The sequence below is a fragment of the Strongylocentrotus purpuratus genome, unplaced genomic scaffold (assembly GCF_000002235.5).
Source record: "Strongylocentrotus purpuratus isolate Spur 01 unplaced genomic scaffold, Spur_5.0 spur5_scaffold_16, whole genome shotgun sequence".
Taxonomy (NCBI): Eukaryota; Metazoa; Echinodermata; class Echinoidea; order Camarodonta; family Strongylocentrotidae; genus Strongylocentrotus; species Strongylocentrotus purpuratus.
The window spans coordinates 4,992,776-5,015,321 of NW_022145601.1; the positions used below are offsets into that span (position 1 = coordinate 4,992,776).

Consider the following 22,546-nt stretch of genomic DNA (forward strand, 5'->3'; position numbering starts at 1 on the left):
ATAGGTATTGTTTTTACCTCATTCCTAGGGTTCCGCTGAAGGAATCTGATCTGCTCCCCATACTGGTCACGCTCCCTGTAGATCCCTTGCGTCCCCTTGGGGTCTCAGGTGGACCTGCCAATACATCCCCTCTAGGGGAACCTGGGCGGGGCGATTCGGATATAGGCGATTCCGGTCTTGGGGATTGTGTGCCAGGTGTGCCCGGCTTCTTGGATTTCGTCCTCACTTTATCTCTGGGTGTAATCGGACCCGAACCCGTCACGCTCTTCCGCTCCCGAAACGATCTCCTCATGGAGCTCCTGGTCGCCGTGTTAAAGCCGCCGCCGGGCGTGTCCAACGGAGAGGTGGGCGTGCTTGATAGTGACGTCAGAGATGGCTTCCGCGCCTTGCGATTGGCTGCTGCACTGCTTGGCCGCGAGGAAGTGGGCGTGGTCGTCTCCTGATTGGTGTCGGTGGACTGGAGGCTCTCGCTGGAGGCGTGGAAACTGCAACGCCCGGAGTTGCCCGTGAGCTGTGCCTTGGCGCATCGATGGCACACGTTGTGATTGCAGGGAAGGAGAAGGGGCGTGGTGAAGTAATCACTGCAGAGAGGACAGATAAGCTCTCGCTCGAGATGCTCCATGTTATTGGCCATCATGGAGAGACGGTGCACAATATCTGTAGAAAACAAAGAAAACATAATAAAACATTACTCAAGATGAACGAGTGCGAACATGATTCATTATGTGCGTTATCAACAGACTTGGATTACATTCAGAATAGATGTCTTTCGTAACATTCAAACAGGGAGTGCTCATGTTGGACCAATCAGTGATCTGAAATCCACTCAGTTGAATCACTTGGCAGGAAATGAAACACTTAGCTGGATGGATCTGAAAACGCGCACAAACCTGTCGCATACGTGGCTTCTTTTAGATAGTTGGTATAAGCATTTGTTATAGGTCCATGGTATAATATAAGCATCTTTGGAGGGTGCTTAGAATTACCTCAAAGAAGCTGTTGGTTCACAAATGTGCTTACCAACACCTTTAAAGGAGCTATTGTTTGACAAGCTCGAGAACCTTAATGGCTTCGAAAGAACCCCCTTTTGAGTATAGTGTACCCTTGTAATGATGTCGGCCTGTCATGAACCCTCACTGAACAGTTCTGGCTCTCGACTTGACGAGCACACTAATCACTATCAGCAAAACCTATGGTAATTGGACCGAACCCTATAAAGACCATCTTAACAATGTTTATGCCCTCATGACCAGACAGAGGCGACTGGGATACTCCAAGGCACCCGGTAGGTCAGGGGCAGTTTGGCTAGGAGATCAGACAGGTGTTGGTGGCGGTTAATGATGTCATTAAAGGATGTCATTATAAGCTGACTTAATGCATTGGCTTCTTCCGTTTGACTCACCGACTCTAGCCGGCTAGCCTGCGAGGGGGAGTTGGAGGAGTGGGGTAAGGGAGGGGAGCGGGTTCACAGTATAGAGTTTATGCAATACTAAAGAACAGAGAAAGTTACATGAAATTAAATGAGAATTGCCAGAAATGTACGTAACAGCAGGGATATATTAGAGTGTTTGACACAGTGACACCTCCGATACAGTGTGTCTCTTTGACAGTCTGACAGAATCTATATTTTTCAAAACCCTTTTAAGTGTTAGTAGCCTCAACAACTCTGATGGCAAACTTTCATTTAAATTATATAATGTTGTGAAAAGGATGTCGTTTAACACACACATCTGCAAGGATTTTTTTAAAGAAATGTATTTGAAGACGAATAGTGATGACAGATAACAAATATCTGGGTTTCCTGCGTAGAACAGAAACCTAAAATATTGTATTTTTCATCTAATATTTACCCTAAAATGTATATATTTTGAAAATCCTTGAAGAAGTGTGTGTTAAATGACATCCTCTTTCACATATTGATACAATTAAAAAAAAATTGCCATAAAATATTCGAGAATCCCAGCACTTTGGAGGGGCTTTAGGCCAAACGCGCTTTACTAGCAACCTGCACACAGAAATTCACATTTTAAGAAAGTACAAGAGAGACCTAAATGTTCTTCAGATTATGTTGATTACTCGGCCACACTTGGCGTTCCATAATCAGAAAACGAACCATGTCTGAGGCCCTTCGTTCTAAACCCTCTGACTATTGATGCGACTGTATCATACACATAGCACCCCATAGAAGAAATATGCTGAATTCACCGTTGTATCAATACCTTCCAATGGTGTTGCGAAAGAGTTGATGTCGATATCGAATTTGGTTTGAAAATTGCAATTGATCTGATGGTTTATCACGTTTACCAAGAGATTTGAGACATAGATTTACCCGTTATTTACGAACAACTGTGAACACAAGGAGACAAATATGATTGCATGTATATAATTTATATGGGTTCATTTATCATATAATAATGGTCTAATTTGCTATGAAAACTGCACATTTTCATTGGTTAAGTGCTTTGGCATTTTATTTGTGGCGCTTTCACCCTCAGATTTTATTAAGTTTAAATCCCTTGCTATCATTTTAATAATTCAACGAGTACAAGGATGACTTTGGGGCCAATCCATCAAAGATTAAGACATTGTATTGGTGGCTTAGCACTTGTCACTTTTACTGAGCATAAATATGAACAAACGGGCATACATCATGGTCATGATCGAATTCATGCGCACATATCAGAGTTATCTTGATAAAATAAATAAAGATCCTCGCCCCAAAGTTTTCTCTCTAGTTTTATATAAGTATTGATGGACTTGGTATATTGTTAAAATTCGACTGAGCAATACTTGTTGCTTTAATGCTCGTATAGAGCATGGATTATTATATTATATTGTATTTGTATGATTAATTACGAATGAAAAAAACATTTTCAGACTGATTCAGACTAACGGTTATGTTCAGTACTGTAAAGAGACACGACTCAGTCGATTGTATAAAACAGAACTACAGGAGCACTGATATATATATATATATATATATATATATATATATATATATATATATATATCTATAAAGTGAGAAAACATATAACCCACACAAAGTAGTTAATTTCGACATAATGATTAATCTGTGATAAAATGAAAGATAACTATACCTTATAGAATAGATTGTTAGTGTAAATAAACTGCACGATGAAATGAAAACCATATCCAAAGAAGCATCAAAGCCAAAAATATATCGTGTACAATATATTGATTTAAAGCCATATCTTACCACTTATAACACCAGAAACACACGTATAGAAATAATCCAGTAAGGAAGCTGAGCGAATGAACTATGCCATGTAAACGATAAATGAAACACGTCCCTTGCACTGCATGAAGCTAGTCAAGCCGCGCTATCAGATTCACTTTCATATTGAATACAGCAGTAGACATGATACACTCCAACTCGCTATTGACACAGTCGTATCAATACAATCGACATAAATTATCACAGGTAGTGTACATGCAATATGTCAACAACAATCCTTTCTTACCACAAGCTTAGTACGTTCACAGAAAAGGGAATTTATTAGCATATTCCGGCGGTAAGAGAGGATCAATACAAATGTAGTTTCAACGAGACTCTCTCTACCTCGCGTCATGCAGCCCAAAACATTCACAGAAACGCGAATATATCCGTTTAATCCGGCACTAGTCAAAGACAAAAGGTAAACCATATTTTTGTTTACATCGAGTCGCCCGATACGAAGCTATGCGTCAGGAATTAATTTGGTTTTCAGTATAATTGTGATAATCATACACAATGACAAGCTTGAGTGGATTTATATCATGGAAATTGAATTCATTTCATCAATACTGATCCAGCGCATGCCAATCATTGTTCTCCTGGCTAACTGCGTAATTTCGCTCATCAGACTGCGTTCAACCGTGTCCCGTTCTACCCTTCAGACAGAAAAACAACTCAATAAAATATTTTTAAAATGGATAATATTGTTCTATCTCTAAAATATTTGTGCTCAGGAAAGAGAGAGATAGAGACAGAGAAAGAGGAGAGAGAGACAGAGAAAGAGAAGAGAGAGCGAGGGAGAAAGAGTAGAGAGAGAAAAACAAAAGAGAGTATGGGTATAGAGAAAAAAAGAGAAGAGAGAGAGAAAGAAAGAGATAGAGAGAGGGATATTATATGGAAAAAAGTTCCAATTAAGATAAGTATGAATATGATTTTTGTTTCAGTCAGTTTGCTTGAAAAATCTTGTGTCCTAAACATTATTATGTAATTAACGTTGAGAATAATTCTGCATTCTTATAAAAATGGTGAATTTGAATTTATGACTTGGCGAACATTTTATAAAACCATATATAAAATGTATGTATATAAATTGTGGTGCAAAATGAAATGAAAAGATAATCACATTTCCATATTTAACTGAAGCACATTTCTCTTTTCAACCAAACTGTATCACGTTTTATGTTATATTTGTAATCGAGATTGGACTCCGCGATACAAATCCCCGTATACCTGCCCGTTAGCAGTTTGCTTGTTCTGTACGTCAGCTGTGTTTGATTTTCAAGTTCAAACATGGTGTGAAAAACTAACACATTACAGGGAGAAATGAGAGAAGAGAAATGTGTACTGGCTAGATCGCTGCAGCTGCAGCAAAACAGAGCGAGGTTTCTTTCAATACAAGAAGGTGAGAGATAGAAGGTAGTATGTCGAAGTTTGCCACGATGGAATTACTTAGCAACTAAACATTCTACTCATGTCCTGTCTTTTTCGATAGAAATTGTATTTAAATTTTAAATCACAAAACAAGTTTTATGATGGTATATCAATGATTAACAACCACATTTGATTTGATCCAGGACTCAATGAAAAATAGTTATTCCTGAAATAAGCGACCATTGTGCTTTTTGAAAAGACCAAAATACCCCATACAAGAATTATTATACCTGTATATCAGATGGCAAATAAATGAACATGGTCAACATGTGCAAAGTCTAGACGACTATTTTTTCTCAAATTATGAACTTCGTACCTTTTGAAATAAATAGGATGTTTATCTAGTACCATTTACAGTGCAAATATATAATTTATGAGAAGGGGCGAAATTCTCAATTAGATTGAAAATGCATTTGGTGCCTTTTAAACTTGTCCTCAGAATATTAACAATGGCTACACAATAGAAGTGTGTCTAGGGGACTTAACTCATTGGAAATATCAAACGCCTTACTGCCAGACAAAGAGTGAGACAGTGTATCCCTTCTATATATCCATGAAGCACTCTTTGCAAGCATACTAAAACAGTTTTCGATATACGTGTACATTTTGGTGCATTCAATCATGGACCTAATACAATGATTCAATACATACATGTGTTCCTAAAAGATGATGAATGAAGAAATACTTAGAATTTGAGAAGAAGTGTATAGACAGATGGAACGAGAGGGCAAGGGGATGGGTAGAGAGAGAGAGAGAGAGAGAGATAGAGAGAGAGAGAGAGAGAGAGAGATAGAGAGAGATAGAGAGAGATAGAGAGAGAAGGAGGAGGAGGAGGAGGAGGAGGGAGCGGCCGGGGGACTCTTCGGGGATATGGAGTCTGTTAAAATTTTAAAGTTTGTTGAGTGGCGAAATTCGTAAAATTTACCGTTTTAGCTCATGTACGCTGGAGACTCACCGAATGAAATTGTAAATAAATTCGAAACTGGAAAACTGTCCCGACGATCGATAACTCCTTTGTTGCTGCCATTGCCAACACATCCCTCCCAGGCTCTCACAATTATTATTGAAATCCCACCACTTTCCTTCCATTGTTCAATAATAATGGGATTTATTTTGTGATATCTTATTCATATCCAAACCTCAGGCTGCAATAAGATCTCATATCATATTTTATTTTTCCATCTCATTTCATTTGATTAAAATGCTTATCTATCAGCTCCGTCTATATCAATATAAATGTAAATTTTAAGTGTGAGGTGATGGTACTTTCAAAATAACATATTCGCTGTATGACGTGTTTGCCTAGCAACTGGCATTGTAAAAGGAGGGTTCACAATATTGTGCGCGCCTTGTTACATTATTCGCTAGGATGAGATGTATCTCTACATTAGATTTGTCACGATGTTTTGTTTTCTCTCTCTCTCTCTCTCTCTCTCTCTCTCTCTCTCTCTCTCTCTCTCTCTCTCTCTCTCTCACCCCCGTCTATGTCTGTCTGCTTTTTCCTCTCTCCCCACCCAACCCTCCCTCTCTCTCTCTCTCTCTCTCTTTCTCTCTCTTTGTCAAATTCCACAGAAAATACATAATCTAGCAATCGAATGACGTAGAAAATCTCATGATAGTGTTTGTCTTCGCAAGAGCTTGGAGTACATACAAATAATGATGTTTTTAATATAACGCAAAAGGGACAGGGCAGCAAGCTGTTTTCGGTAAAGCCCAATTATGTTAATGTAATATGAATATAATACAAAGAGGATAACAGTGAAGGTTGTTTTCGCCACAGTTTAATTATGTTAATGTAATGTGGTAATAATAAATTGCTATGTCTGGTCTGTTCTGTTGTATAGAGTATAGATGTGTATATTAACCTATCGACTATTGATTTGATATATTACAAACAGCAATACAGAAATACATTTCATACAATGACAGTTACATATACAAGAAGGGAAAGTATTGGTTGGTAAAAAAAAATAAGGCAAGATAATAGCAAGTATGTCAGTTTAGCCTAACCCCTACAGCCAAACAAAGTATTTTGGTACAAGTAAAGTTCAGAAAACAAAACAAAAATAATGAATTTATTATTACAGCCTATACTTTAAAAAAAATAAGATAATAATAATAAATATGAAACAGAATCATTTGAAATTTAAATGTACCGAAGAATATTTTGAATATCGTGGAAAGATATTATGAAAACTAACTACCAAATACTGTATATGGCAGGGCATAAACCAATTATCCTGATAGGAATGGTTGACGAAAGAAAGGCAAAATACTTCGGTCACACTAAAAGACATCAGAGTCGCTTGAGAGATGTATTGAAAAGAAAAGTAGAAGGTACCCGACCAAAATGGAAACCAAGACCCAATAGGGGAGAACATTTAAAGACTAGGAGTCGAATATCAATGCAAAGTGCACTAGAGTTGCAGTGAACAGAGATGTGTGAAGATATTTTGTAATCAACCTCCAAGCTGGGAGAAGACACAATAAGGATCGAAAATGTTAAATTCCTTGTAATTAAGCATACAACAGTGAAAAAACCACGAAGGCTCTGGTTTGGCGAAATATATTTTTGCATAATTTATTTTACTCTTAAACTTACTATTTGTCAATCCTTTCTGGTCTTGACAAGTATTCTGTTCTTGTGAAAATGTTGTAATGTTCTCAATTCTCCCCTTATCATTCCTCCCTTCCCATAGTTTTTTTCCCCTTTTCTTCTCTAAGTTATGCTTTCTCCCTTTTACTATTCCTTTTGTTTCAAGTTTCAAGTTTTATTTATCTGTCTTTCATAACAAACATTACAAATATGAAAACAAAATGTTTTTGTTTCTTCCCGTCTCTCTAACTTATTAATTCACCGGGCCTATCCACAACAAGCCTTGCTTTACTGTGGGTCTATATACCCAATATACGATGAAATGTTTAAACCTATTCATTATGTTTAATCGACTTGTATATGCTGTTCTATGATCATGGGTGTACTATTTAGACAAATTCATTTGCATTGCTTTAGCTTAACAATAAAGTGTATATAAAAGAAAGAAATCATGTTACATATATTAGAAGGAAAACAAATTGGAAAATAAATAAACTTGAACTTAAATTCTACTATTTCAATCACCTACCGTCTTGATGCCATGTCTTTGAAACCAGAAAGACGCCAAGATCCAACTTGAGAAATGGCGTCGTTACCTCCTCCTCCATCCGGTCTTCTTCTACATATTCTTCTTCCTCATAATCTTCTTCTACGTAATCTTCGTCTATATACTCCATGGTGTGGTAAAGTAAGTATTATATTCCTTTCTGTGATATAATCCGTATGTTGCGATGAGTTATATCGGTTTCCTCTGACGTTTATTCCTTTTGAAGCATGTGTAAAAGTATGTTTAGTTATTTCATTTTATTTATACACAATTTGGTGTGCGAATTGTTTGCCTTCCTGGCAAGGTATTCCTGACATAGATTTCCTCCTGGTGGAAAATATTACTCCATCCTTCTATGCTGATATTCTTCTATCTTGTTTATTCTTTCTGGTGTGGTAAATAAAAACACATTCCTTTCGCTTGTATACGTCTGATGATGACCAGAATGATTTACTGCTCTAATGTTCATTCCCGCCTGATAAGAAAGTATATATTCCCGTCTCTCGTATACCTTATCTGGTGGGAAGATTTTATATATTAGGTATTAAATATATTCCTCTTCTGATGGGGGAATTGTTTATCCCTTTCTCTCGTATCAATCTTCGGTGGAACCCTGTCAAAGACCCAATGCTATTTTTGACAATCCAATAAAATAATATACCGTTATTCCTTTCTCTCTGTCCAGACGTAGATTGCCGACGCCGAAATATGAAGGTAAACTTTTGAATAATAAACTTGCCAGTCTCAAATTTAGAGAAGCTATGTCTTGTCTATTTCCATAAAAAGTTGCCTGTCACCGTCTCAACCAACAAACAGATTCAGATCAAGATTTTCGAGTCAAGGTTGGTCAGCTTTATCCATAGCGTTGGTCGTAATGACATGAACAATCCGTATGTATCGCATCCAGGCTTCGACAGGGCGCGGTTTTAATTTAACAAAACACAAAACTCTCGAGATCTTCCACCACAGCATGCATTTTCCACAATCCTAGTCAGTTTTTTCAAAGAATTATCCTCCAAAAATTACGACTTTTACACCTAAATCCATTAGCTTGGCATAAACTTGGCGTCAGACTGGTAGAATAAGTTATTATTGTGACATGAACAAGAAGAAGTAAAACGCGAAGCATCATCACCACATGATGCCACGACAATCTAACTGCCTTGAGCAAAGTGCATCATACAAGTACTCATATAATCATAAAAAAATATGCATATGCGTTCGCGCGCCAGTTGCGATATACACTCGTGTGCTGAATGAGAAACGAAGAGCGGTTTTAGGCGGTAAAAAGCACGTCTAAAATATTGACTGTCAACATACGGGCAGACGATACCACCTGTAGCAAGAGACGATAAAGAGGCATTCAAGAGCGTTACCATGGCAACATACCGTACCCGGGTGTGACGAAAACTGTGTCTATACCAGCTCCATCAATGATTTACCATTTTGCTGTTTCGATCCTCTAGAATATTACGATGAGATGTTTTGAAATTAATATTCAACAATATTGAAATTAATATTCAACATATCCGGCATATGATTTCCAACTCATGCCCAAAGGTCATTATTATTCTAAGGGAGTTGATTTTTTTTTTTTTAGTACAGTTTTTTTCGAGCGCCCACTGATGTACGAGATGATATCATTTGCCTATCGAACTGGGGTTTTTTATATTATCTAATTCATAGTTGGCTCATACTGTAGAGCAGTGAAAGATCACTATAGGGTGAACGAAAAGTGGTAACTGTAGACAGGTGGTCTTTTTAGAGAGGTTCTATACGAACTCTATTTCTCACTCGATGAACACTATATGAGTGACCACTATAAACAGGTGGCCTTTATACAGAGGTGACCAATATAGACAGGTGTTGATATATGCAAAACTAAAGCAAAGTATTTTTTTAGATTAGTGTTATTATTATAATTATCACTACACAGTGCGAGAACATTGAAACAATAACGAAGATATCTGATGTGAGCTCTTAGTACTAGTTTTGTCTATTGGTAAATATAAATTATTGAAGAATCATGGATATTTCACTTTGAGTTCCAGCGAAAACAAACACAAATATGAAAGAGTCATCGTTTTTAATGATGTATACAGCGGCCTCAATACACCTACATGACTAATATAATGCGTAACATTTAAAATTAGGCATTATCTGAGAATGATGTGTGCAGTGGACTCAAAAACACAATTTGAATGATGTGTACGGTGGTTTCAGACTCAAAGTCCATGTTTAAACATACACTCATATCGCCTTTCGAATGACGCCATGTTTATCTCGAGTCATGTTGATATGTCGGAATATCAACAGTATGTTGTAGACAAAATACTTCATTTTTTGTTCAACTCAGTAAATGCGATAAAGAATGAAGGATGAGTCAATATCAAAACAAACAGGGAATGGTTCTTGTATCTTGGGGTTATTCGTAAGGTTATTGTAGTTGTAACACCAAGGCTAGATAAGTCCGTTTGTTCATGTGATAATATGCGCGCTGTGTACACGGAAGTTTAAGGTTAAGCGCTGTAATGAGAGAGGGAGAAAGAGAGAGAGAGAGAGAGAGAGAGAGAGAGTGAGAGAAAGAGAGAGAGATAATAGAAAGAGAGAGAGGGAGTGGGAAGGGGGAGGGGATGAGGGAGATATTGTTTTCGGGATACAGACAGGACGAGAAGACGTTTATATAGGCACTTGTGTTTTCAATTTTTTTTTGTTTATGGCAATCTTTAAAAAAAATTATTGCTATGCTAACTGACAAGGTTACACGCATTATAGGCAAGGTGTTGAATCTACCGTTCTCATCAAAACGCTGTCGTTACTGTCAGAATAGTGATCAACCCCTTCAGTTTTATAATACTGTAGTTTTTAAAGTAGAATGGGCATAAGTCTTTCTGTATTTAAGGTTAAAAAGTTATCACAGGAAGTACCGTCTTGGTATACACAAAAAATAAAAAAATTAGAGAGCATATTTTTTTATTAGGGTACTTCAGGTATGCACGTTTAGGATTTAAAGGGGCACTGGCCAGCTATGCCCCCTCCCTAAATCTGCCCGTGTGTTGTGATGGGCACAACTTTCGAACACAGAGAGGCATCCACGAGAGGATATCGTAGAGTTTCCTCCATCAATTAGCTCGTCCCTCGGAGGGGTGATGAATCAACAGTGGAAGGGGAAGCAGCGAAAATTTCTCATTTCCCACCTCCTAATTATAGAGCCTCGCTTTCCTCCCTAATAGCTTCGGATTCAGGAGCTTGCCTTTAAAGATAAAGTTGAGTTCTGGTCATGCGATTCCATTGTGAATGAAATGTTGTGGAATATATCAGAAAAGGTTGATCATCTAGCAAATGAATATTGCTGAGTACTGCAAGGTTCTGGAATCATCAAAATGATAAGAAATTTGGCCCAGTCTTGGTAAAGTTACAAGCACTGTACACAGAAAGTCTATATGGGACTATACGAACATGTGGAATAAAAATCCGTCCCGATTTTTATGATGTTACATGCCATATTTAGAATATTAAGGCATTTGAAGAGCCATTCTTTTCAGGGAACATTTATCTGATGTTCTTCCACACTTGCATAATACAGTGATAACGGTGACAAATTGTTGTTCATCTCTTCCCAGAACTCAACCTTCGCTTTAACGCAAATACATGTATAATATGTATGCAGCTACTTGCAGCAGAGGAATAAAAGAGTGTATTTCTACAGAAGGGGTCAGGTACACTCTTTAGGTTATAGAATTTGTATCCAACCTTGTACATATATATTACCAACGAGAAGGGAATAGTTCGCTTATTTCTTATTATGAAAGTTTTAATTATATACCTTTCATCCCAAAATGAGCAGCCTACACGAAGGCCCATGGCCAAAGCCGACTATTAAACAAGGGGAAATATTTATCCACATGGTGTAAATGTGCACTCCCAAGGACGCAATGTGTTAAAGCCGCACTGCACTACCTATATACTTGCGCCCTCTATATAGCAGTCAATAAATAAGCGGTGACCGTTGGTCCCCCATGGTCCCGTCTTTCTTGTGTTATTTGAGAGCTGATTTAATGAGATAACCCCCTGTCAGTGACCTTGCAGTGAGTTCTAATCCCTCCTGGCCAAACTAGTGCAGATAGGCTTTAATAAAATTGAACCCTAAATAATTCAAATTTTCTATCCTTACAGTGTGGTAAGTGTTATCTTTATTTTTAAGAGTGTATGCCTATATAGTTTTTAAGTTTGCTATTCAATAGAATACCTTTTTGTCTGCAACCGTCAGTGTTGAGTGAACTTTTTCTAACGATTATTCGAATCAGTTTTTACAAGAAACTACCCTACAATCCCACAATGTCAAATTGTTACGCGTATCCAGTATCTGCAGAATAAATGATAATACTGAGACACCAATATGACATAAATTCATGTGATTCTGACATACAGTGATACAATTCATCACAGATATCGCTAACCTGCATATTCAAATGTATCTCCTTCTTTCCATGTTCGTTTAAACAAAACAGAATTGTATTTATAACAGGAATATCCACTCACCGTTAAATCGTACCAAGTTTATTCCACAAATTGATCACCACCATGACATCATCGCTGAAAGGAATGGTTCTGAACGTATAACTAATTTATTTTTCCATTTCCAAACACAAAGCTCTGACTGCAGACAAGTGCTCAAAGGAGGGGAGATGATTGACGTCATTTAATCAATGTCATTATCATAAAATGAATTGTATTCCTGCATTCAACAAGTAACCAAATGTAAACTGATAGGATATCCAACTAGTTCTAGGCTCTTATCTTGTTAGTGACCACTGCTGTGCTGATCCCTCCAAGCTGGCTGAATTCAAACCCAATTCAACACATACTTTTAAGCATTGTTGCATTTTCGTCAGCACAAACTTATCATGCTTCTGTTGTCTACAGCTCTCCCTCTCTTTGTCTATCCCCCCAAAATCGATGATTACGAATCTATTCAAATCGACCTTCTTTAGCGAGCATTGTCAACACGGACAACCAAGCATTGGTGATTTACCAGGAGCGCACATGGAACTGATGACGAATGACGAGGTGAGACACAGGCCGCTTTCTATAAACACGCCCATTGTGACCACGCCCAGATTTCATCGGATAACGCAAGACGCACAATCTCGGAAAGTCGGGAATTATTATATTCCCGAAGTGATCAATTTAAATTGAATAGATTATTTGCTTCATAGAGGAACTGATCTATTCAATGTTTTCAAATATTTTAAACAACAGTCATTTTCCTTATTTTAGGCAACATGACGACAAACACCGAGACTATACAAGCCGGCGTTGGCCACGCCTACACACAATCTCAACAAAAGCGGCAAGCACGACATGTATCTAGGATGTCCGGGGTTGTTAATATTATTATTAAGTTTCCGCAGGCAGGTTATTTGTTGAATGACTTTAAAATGTTATCTCTATTCAAATGTATACCATGAGACTTGTCATTCCTCATTGATGCATCCTGAACATGAACAAAAATATTTTCAGTAGGACGAGCTGCAATTTAAACACGCAAAATTAACCACGCCCTTAACTCCCCCTCCACCCCCTCCCCCCCCCCCCCCCCCAACCACCACCCCCTCTCCTACCCCCGCAACTATCTCAGGACGCGCATTGTCTCGGAAAGTTTTCCTGATCACATTATTAGCAATACAACGATCAAAACTCCTGTCGCATATTATTTGCGGAATGACATGAAAATGACAGCTTTAACCCAAATGTTTTACATGAGACTTAGTATTCCTTATTGACACAGCCAGCAGCGAAACGTCATTACGGTGATTCATAATGACCGTGTGTAATTTAGTGAAACGAGAGAGACATTGTAATGCATGGTTTCCGCTCTAGAAATCCCGTAACATTCTGACTTTAAACAACTGAAAACGGCTGTCAAATAAAGAGGATATGTTTCCCACATCATACATCATGTTGCTACATGCCGAAGTATACTTCATGTTTATACATAAAAATGAACCATGGGAAGAGTACATGGTAAACGTGTGAAATTTGTTACCGGTTCTGAACAGCCTGTACTAGTTCACACAATCACATGAATGCATTGAATGAAGTGGAAACTGAATTCATATTTCATCATGCTTGTTAAAGCCCCTCTAAAGTGTTTGGAGCCCCAAATCCGCTGACAAAATTATGGCAAAATTTCACTTGTAAATATCATATATTGTGAAAGAAAATGTAATTTAAGACACACTTATGCAAAGATTTCCCCAAATGCGTTTGAAGACAAATTAATATTGATGAAAGAATACATAATTTGGGTTTTCTTTTCTGTGGTATGCAGAGAACATACATGTACATTGTTTATTTTTTTATCAATTTTCGACTTCAAACAATTTTTTGGGGGAAACTCCTTGAACCAATGTGTCTTAAATTACATTCTCTTTCACATTATGATACAATTTAAGTGAAATTTTGCAAACACATTTTGGGGGCTCCCAATATAGAGGGGCTTTAATTATGCATAAACCTAGAATTGCATTCAATTTAATAATGCATGCAAAGTAAAGTTGTAGTTTGGATGCACACACAGTAGTATTCAGTGTATTTAAATGAAAGATAATGATACAAATATCCCTACTCTCTCTATAAAACAAAATCGAGTGATCTTTGACGTATCTCCTCTGCTTGGAAAGAGATTTGTAGAGAAAATAGAGTGAAAATAGAGTGAAAATAGGGTGAAAATAGGGTGAAAATAGAGTGAACATTCAACTTTTCTTTGAGAGAGTAACAGAAGCATACAGAAAATTCGCGTGAGGGGATACACGCGTATACATTTTTCCAATAACGTATCCAAGAAATATATATCAAATTGGTTGAGAATTTTCCTCTGTTTTGATAATACTGAATCAGTATTTCATCAAGTGGAATTAGTACCACATTTCTGCACGGGAGAGAAAATTGGTCATTTTAAATGTGCCAAACATGAAGAATAGACCAAAACTTCAATTTCCGTATCTCATTCGAATCTTAAGAAGGAGTGGGTTTTTTCCATCGGTAAAGATCAATGTTTGAGGTAAACTGTACTTCGGTCAATGTCGGACTCAACTCAATGCTATCATATTACACTTATCAAATATTCCCGAATCATTTGTTGATATTTCGTGTCTATGACACATAGTGACGTTTATTCTAAGGAATATTTGCATGTGGGCCTACTCCCCACAAACCATCACGACTGTAATAATGGAAAGAACATTGATTGAAATGTTTTAATAATGTAAACAACTGCAGCATAGTTTTGAAATTATACCAGGGAGTGTTTCACAAAGACTAAGATCGACTTTAAGTTGGACTTAACTATGGCAGGCCGTTCATGCCACTGCTTGCTCTCACCATTTACTGGCGTTGGTCTCTCAAGGGACTAACAAATCATGGTCACAAATCTACAGAATTTACCTTTGTTGCTAGATGGGACCAACATTTTGGCTTGCCCTACCTAACAACACATAATATATGCAGTTTGCATTATGTCTATCGAAATACAATTATTCTTAACAGGTGAATGAAATCAATAGTATTGAGGTATTTTACAAAGACGTAAGAATCACATTTGGTTACATTACGAAAGTAGCCTATTGAGAGTCATGAGAGAACCCCTTATTTCCAGTGGCTTATTAATTGAAATAAACCCATGCACTGCGTGTATATAAATCATCATCACTGATGACGAGGAACTACCGATGATGCCCGGCTTCCGTCTCTTAATTGGTTGTCATGGTAACACGGCCTATCAGAGTCTCATCACTGATCTACGATGCTGTCTCGCTTGGACCTGACTCTGACTATACACCGTCCAAACTAAAGCAATGGGAGTGCTTCATTTGTATTTACAATCAGTTCTCTAACCAATACTCTTATCATAATAATCATGATAAGAAATGAAACATTCGTCTATCTGCTTTACTATCAGACTAGTGCTACTCATAATGCTACTACCCCAAGATGTAGGCATGCGCGGCGGGTGGGGGAGGGGAGACACCACAAGACTCTTTAAACTATTAATATTCGAAATAAACTCCATTGGACTTCGTGGAAGAACATTGGATTCGATGGAAGAACAGAGCCATTAGGTTAATGGCTCTGAAATGGACTATCCAACCGTTTTATCATTCTATTATTGTTATATAAGTCTTTGATCTTGTTATATTGTGTTATTGTTTTTTATGATGATTTTCGGAAATAAAACAAACAAATTCGGACAGAATTCACCTCACATTCCATAGAGGTGGTTCCTTTGTAATTAGTATACAGTATATATATATATATATATATATATATATATATATATATATATATATATATATGTATATGTATTTTAATCTTACAACGTCTTTTTAAGAAATGAACATTTGGCCATTTCCATAGCTTTGTGTATCACCCTTAGAAATATGCGAACATCACATCTGAACATGATATTAACATGTAAAGCCGATGTCATATGAAAGTAATGTTACATAATCGATACAATTAAAATGATTGGTACTTTAAATAGTATTTCTATTACTAGCATATTTAACATTAATTAAAACGATCATTGCCCCCTTTTTGTTTCCTCTTTTCAAAAGAGTAGACAGATAATAAAGTGTAGACAGTTCAGGCATTAAGATACAAACTTTGGCTTTAAATGTTGAAGTAGATGTTACAAAGCATATGTCAACGCACGTTTTTTTCACGTTGGCTCCTGTTTTCGCTTTCTTCCTGTTATTTCTAGGTTTTGGCGTCTATATGGGTAGGAGAAGAAATTGGTTATAATTCGCTGCTTCCTCGTCAGAAACCAAAACACTAATCTCGAGAAAGAAAATTCCTCACAAGACGTCTAGGTCTATGGTATTTTTTGGTTAGTAGTTGCACTTAATATAGGTATCAAGATTTATAATGAATGTATCAAGTTTGTTTCTTCTTTATTTCTTAAAATATCGTGAATCGAAATAATCTGTATGATATCATAAAATATCTTTCGGGTATTTTCGTTCTAACGGGACTGTGCTTTATTCTTTAACTCTTTTGAATATTAAAGTAAAGAAACAAATCCGTTTGATCGACAACATATTTTCATTCAGTAAGTCAAACTTTCGACATATATTAGAATTAAATGCTCAACAAAGCTTACTTGTAGTCCATGCGACGTCATTTTATTACATTCATATCTAAATAAAATAATTCTGTACAGCTATATTAATATTTTTGTTTTCAAGATGGAAACAAACGTTTATCTTGAACCTTTGTGATGAGTAAAAGGGACTATATGCCTTTCTGATAATATTTTGATAATGTGCAGTACCAAAGGCTTTCCTACACGAGATGGATTTCCTCAAAATACGACGCATCTGAGCAAATTCTTACTCGTGTCTTTAAAATAAAGTCATTTTGTCAGAAGATGAGGTGTGTATGCAGAAAGTAATGGAGGAGGTAAAGATGGTCTTATGTGTGGTAGGGTCCATGGTCCCACACTGGGGCTATCACGTTGGTAAGACCAATAAGACAACAACTACAAGATCTCAGCTTTATAACATAGAATACTAACAAAGTAATCAAAAACGTTTATCTTATCATAGATTACCGGAAGAGAGATGTTCAAGTTGTGGGCGCCACAGGGGGAAGGGGGAGGGGTCTCAGTTCGGTGGTCAAATCAATATCTTTTAGACTTACGCATAGGTAGGGGAATCCCCTAGCATAAGTTTCTGCCCCTCGTACCTCACTGAAAATATACTGCTCCCAGACTCTATAGAATAAAGTAAACTTGATTCCATCTCCTTTCTTTGCTGGTGTACGCATCCCATCGCTCTGGTCGTGATCGTTTGTGCTTTGATGGCAGTAAATCTCCTGATTGTTCTACCAGACGTGAAGTTCGTCATGACTGTGTGCGTTGGACATGAGTGACCTTCACCTTTCACGGATGACCTTCACAATTCAATCCTCAGCCGACGAACCGACATCGCTCAGACAGTCAACGTGGATTCGTTAACACCCACCCACAATTTCAAACTCATTCTACTGTACAGGTCATACCAGGGAGATGTGAATACTATAGCTATATATAGGCGGATCTATATAGAAGAAAAAAAATCGTAGCCCCCCCCCCCCCTCCCCCCCCCCCCCCCCCCCCCCCCTCGGGGTAATAATCTCCAAGTTTGGAAGCGCCTAGTGATTCTAATAATCGCTATATAAAAATTGAGTATTATTATTATCATTATTATTATTATTATACGAAAATGTATCAGTGGTTGTTTATGTTTATTATGGCATATCCGTTTTAATGATATCGTTATAGTAATCATAAGGCTTGGACAACGACAACGCAACATGGATATACAAGTAACAGGCACAGCTTACATGAATAAACCACAATGGGCAGTATACTTCATAACATCTGTTAGGAGACAAAAGGGCATTGAGCCACAATGTAATTATTACACGCCTTTCTGGCTTCAAACAAACGATAGATTTTCTCGGTGACAAAAAAATCGGGTCTTTTAAAAAGAATAATAATTATGTCATTGTGCATTTGCCACTTTGTATTACCTATTTGTGTTTATTATTCTCTATTGTATATTGTTCATGTGCTTTACGTAATGCCAACAACTGAATTTCCAAATGGACCAATACATTTTATCTGAATATCTGAATATCTGGATGATTGGAAAAAATTACATCATAATTTTCCCCCATTATATTCAATGTTAATGAAATTGATTTGATTAAATACAAGTACAAACACACATTGTATACCTACATCTAAATAATTATATGGTACACAATCCAGGTAACAGTTTAATAACGGTACCTCGGTATCCAACCAGAAATGTCCCGATACAGAAACATCTTGCCTAGTCAAGCGAAAGCATCATCGTATTAAATTGTCAGATAACGCGTTACGCCCAATCGATTTAACTGATCACCCCGCCATTAATATGGTGTGCAATTTACAGCAGCTTCTAAGCATCTTTAATTTTGTATCACTGCTTCAAGTATCACGGATACTTTGGAAGTTTGGAATAATAAAATATGTAACATCAGATTAATATAATAATCAGATACTTATTCGTCACTTGGGAGAATTTAGATATACATGTAGATCACGGGCGCATTTTCAAAGAATAAGATATACAGTTGTACCAGCTAATAATTATTATTTTACCCTTTTTTCCCCTTTGCAATTTGTTTCGATGTGTTTATAACATGTATATTTATCCATTGAAGTCACGTACATGTAATAACAGCTTCCCTTTTCAGAAGAAGAACGGACTCAGTTATCCGAGTCCAACGAATAATAACATTAACAAATTATTGACAAACCTAACATAGTGCTCACTTTAAATGCAGGCCTAACTTAAAATAGGTTAGCAAATAGGCCATTTTCGTATTGTATTTGTGAATAATAATAATAATAATAATCTCTTATTAGTTGTCATGTTCTAAATGAGCCATTCGTGAGATAAGAAGGCTTCAATGTTTCTTATTTAGAAATTAAATCAGAATTGTTAAAGCTTTCATTCCGCTATGTAAAACAATGCATTGTCGGGTAACAATTTTTCATCAGTCTACTCAATGAGAGTATAATAAGTTCATCAAGAAACATATTGCATACAATTGTATTTACATGGTTTTAAACCTGTTGAATTGTAAGTCCTTTATTGCTTTGCAGGATGAGTAATAGAATGGCTTGCCACAACCTATTTCAGTGATAATGTGATGGCTGTTTTTAAGCAGACGGTAAATGCTTGCCGCTGATTGAAAAACCATACGGTATGTTTAAATTAGATTGAACCTGATCGCTCCCAATACAAGCATTATTATTCTGGAGCGTTTACTGAAATCATAGCTCAGCATTTTTCTTTATCTTGATTCTTGCCTGCCTGTCTGTTTGTCTGTTTGTTTGTATATCCGCCTTTTGTCTGACGATAAGCATATGCATACCTGTACTGTATTTTGTTTTTCCCCAACTATCAAACTTACGACACAACAAAGCTGCAATATGAAATCTTAATCATATAAACAAAGGATTATATAAACAAAGGATTTATCCATAATTATTTTAAGGGGCGCACAATAACACAATTAGGGGCAACAATTTGTCCTAATTTGGCCCCCTTAAATCCGCTACTGTATAAACGGTTTAAGTGCATCATCATAATGATCTTAACTGTAAAGTACGGTATTCTGAATCATTCAAGTGCAGGTTAAGGTCAGTTCAGACTGTGGTCCATGACAATAATCAAAATCAATAAATATCACAGTGCCACTGTGCCAGACAGGTTAAACCGTAGCTAGTTCGATGTTATATTGATTGATGTGTCACTTGTCAATAATACACTGAAACAGTGGCGTTAGTTTCAGTTTGGTTTATTCCATGCCACTACAGGATTTGTAACCCTTTCTTTCGGAGAGGGGTGGTGGTGGGGGGGGGGGGGGGGGGGGGTGGCACAATCGGCCCGTGCTCATAATTGCCCTCTATTTGGGCAGTTTCTATGCTGCATTATTGTAGAGCGCTTAGAGACTTCTGATAAAGTAAGTGTTGGGCGCTATAATTATAAGCAAATATAATTATTAAATATAATTAATTTTTTTTACTTCAGTAAAGACGTGAAATTTAAGTAGAATAGGTGAGGTTTATTTTCTCTATTGTCTATTATTATGAAGCAAAATGCAATTGCATGATTAATGTGTGTTGCGCTTTTAATTGCACCGACAAAACCGAATATTTGACATAATTTATACAACCCCTCAGCCCCTCCTCTGCACCGCCCGGCCCCAGAAAACAACTTGTACTCGGGAATCTAAAGCATCTCTTATATCAAACGTACACCTTCAAGCACCTTTCTATCATTATTCTAACCTTGTGCAAATGTATGCATTTTCTGTATATTCGCTCGGGCGTTTTACCTCGGTTGCCATGACAATGCATATGTAACGTCTGTCACAGGTAGGGCACTAATCAACGCAATCCGGTTTGGTGTATATAGTTACAAAATGTACGATTCACTGAATAGCACTACCCGTTCAAGTGTCAATATTTTTGTCAGAAATATATAATTATGCAAGTCACGATGTTTTCAGCTCATTATTAGATATTATAATTCGATGGTCAAACATTTGGTATTCAACGTATAGTATACTTCTATGATTTTTACATTAACAGCGATTAAGCGATCAAATGGAATTGATAACAACGACCCCAAAAGGTGTCATGATTATGTTCTCACTGATAACCAATATAATAAGTCGTGTCTGCACTATCTCGAGATTGCCAAATATCCAGCTATTTGAATTATCCCGATCGCAAACTATCCAGCTTATTTGCGTCTTCATTAGACCGAAGTAGCAAATTAGCTGGATAGTTGGTCGGGATAATATCCCAAGATATCTCGGTCTAGTTTGCGGTTTTCCGTGTTTACTCGAGGTCAGTGGTTGCGAGGTCAGCGCTGAGCGGTATAGATCGCATGTGCGAACCGGAAATCGTTGTGCATGATGGGATCGGGATAATTGACTCCGTACTTCGGTCTAATGAAGACGGTCGCAAACTATCCCGCTAGTTCGGAAATAGAAGGATATTTTGCAAACTAGACCGAGATATCTTGGGATATTATCCCGACCAACTATCCAGCTAATTTGCCACTTCGGTCTAATGAAGACGCAAATAGCTGGATAGTTTCGATCGGGATAGTTCAAAATAGCTGGATATTTGGCAATCTCGAGATAGTGCAGACGGGCTGATTAAGATCTCACATCACTCCATCCCATAGTATACTCCTTTCGCATAACAATTATGCCATTATTAACGCACACAATGGATAGCCATCACTTACTGACGAAATATATTTTTTTATTCTGACAAGGTTCCCCTCCAAAAAAGAAATCATTTAAACAACAACCACGTCTTCACAAGAATGAGGCATAAACATTTCATACCATTTCTAGCAAGATCATCATTATCAAAAGACATTATGAATAATTTTGTCAAAGCTTACCCTTCGTGTATCCAAATGCTGCACAGAATATTTATATTGTCCTGTTTTTTTTTCTCCCTCGTATGATAATAACCTTGCCTGGATCGTGATAAAATCGGTCAGCACTCCCCCTGATGCTAGCTGTCAAGCTTCCATAACCGCAACCTGAAGAAGAAAAAACACAAGGCATTCTCGGGATAAAGTGGTGCTCCGGTTTGTACACAGTTAATGGGACGTACATTTAGGTCCATGGTAGTTTTACTACGTAGTGTCAAAAAGTAACATTACGTCAGAAATGAATGTTACTGTATAAGTAACTGCATGGGCATAAAAAGCAATGCATACAAAATAAATGAAGATATTACATGTAAATAAATCGCATAACTATCAAATATATGCGCTAAAAATTCCTGAAATCCAAATAATTAGCCCATTTACTTTCACAACTCGTCTTGCTGATCGAGACATACGACTTACACGTGTCACATTGCTCCCAATACTACTGTGTAAATATGCAGAGAGGACAGAGAATGCGCGGGAAAGAGTTCAGCTAGCGGAATGAGCTTCGACAACTCCGTGATTTGCCCCTTCTTATTACCTCGCACTCGTTCACCGCGTTCGTCTACCCCGGAGAGCTCGCACGCATTTCGTTCTGATTTGTGTTTTTTTCGACGGAGAGAACGATGTAAGAGGAACGATGAGGTCATGCTACACCTTACCCCCCCCCCCCCCCCTCC

At 37.3% G+C, this 22,546-nt stretch overlaps 1 protein-coding gene across 6 annotated transcripts in view; it reads right to left on the reverse strand.

Annotated features, from left to right (window-relative positions):
* Positions 1 to 22,546, reverse strand: part of LOC754783 (E3 ubiquitin-protein ligase Trim36) — a 58,084-nt gene that overhangs the window by 12,785 nt on the left and 22,753 nt on the right. Inside the window, exons 1-3 of one of the 6 annotated variants that reach the window (XM_030986581.1) lie at positions 22,287 to 22,392; positions 21,831 to 21,974; positions 18 to 657 (exon numbers count right to left, since the gene is read on the reverse strand). In XM_030986581.1, the coding sequence (XP_030842441.1) occupies positions 18 to 637 (620 nt within the window). In that variant the 5' untranslated portion in view covers positions 638 to 657; positions 21,831 to 21,974; positions 22,287 to 22,392. Of the gene's footprint in view, positions 1 to 17; positions 658 to 3,217; positions 3,284 to 7,791; positions 8,240 to 12,351; positions 12,847 to 21,830; positions 21,975 to 22,247; positions 22,393 to 22,546 lie in introns of those variants that run through there. The other 5 variants (XM_030986582.1, XM_030986580.1, XM_030986583.1 and 2 more) reach the window with 5 other exon arrangements.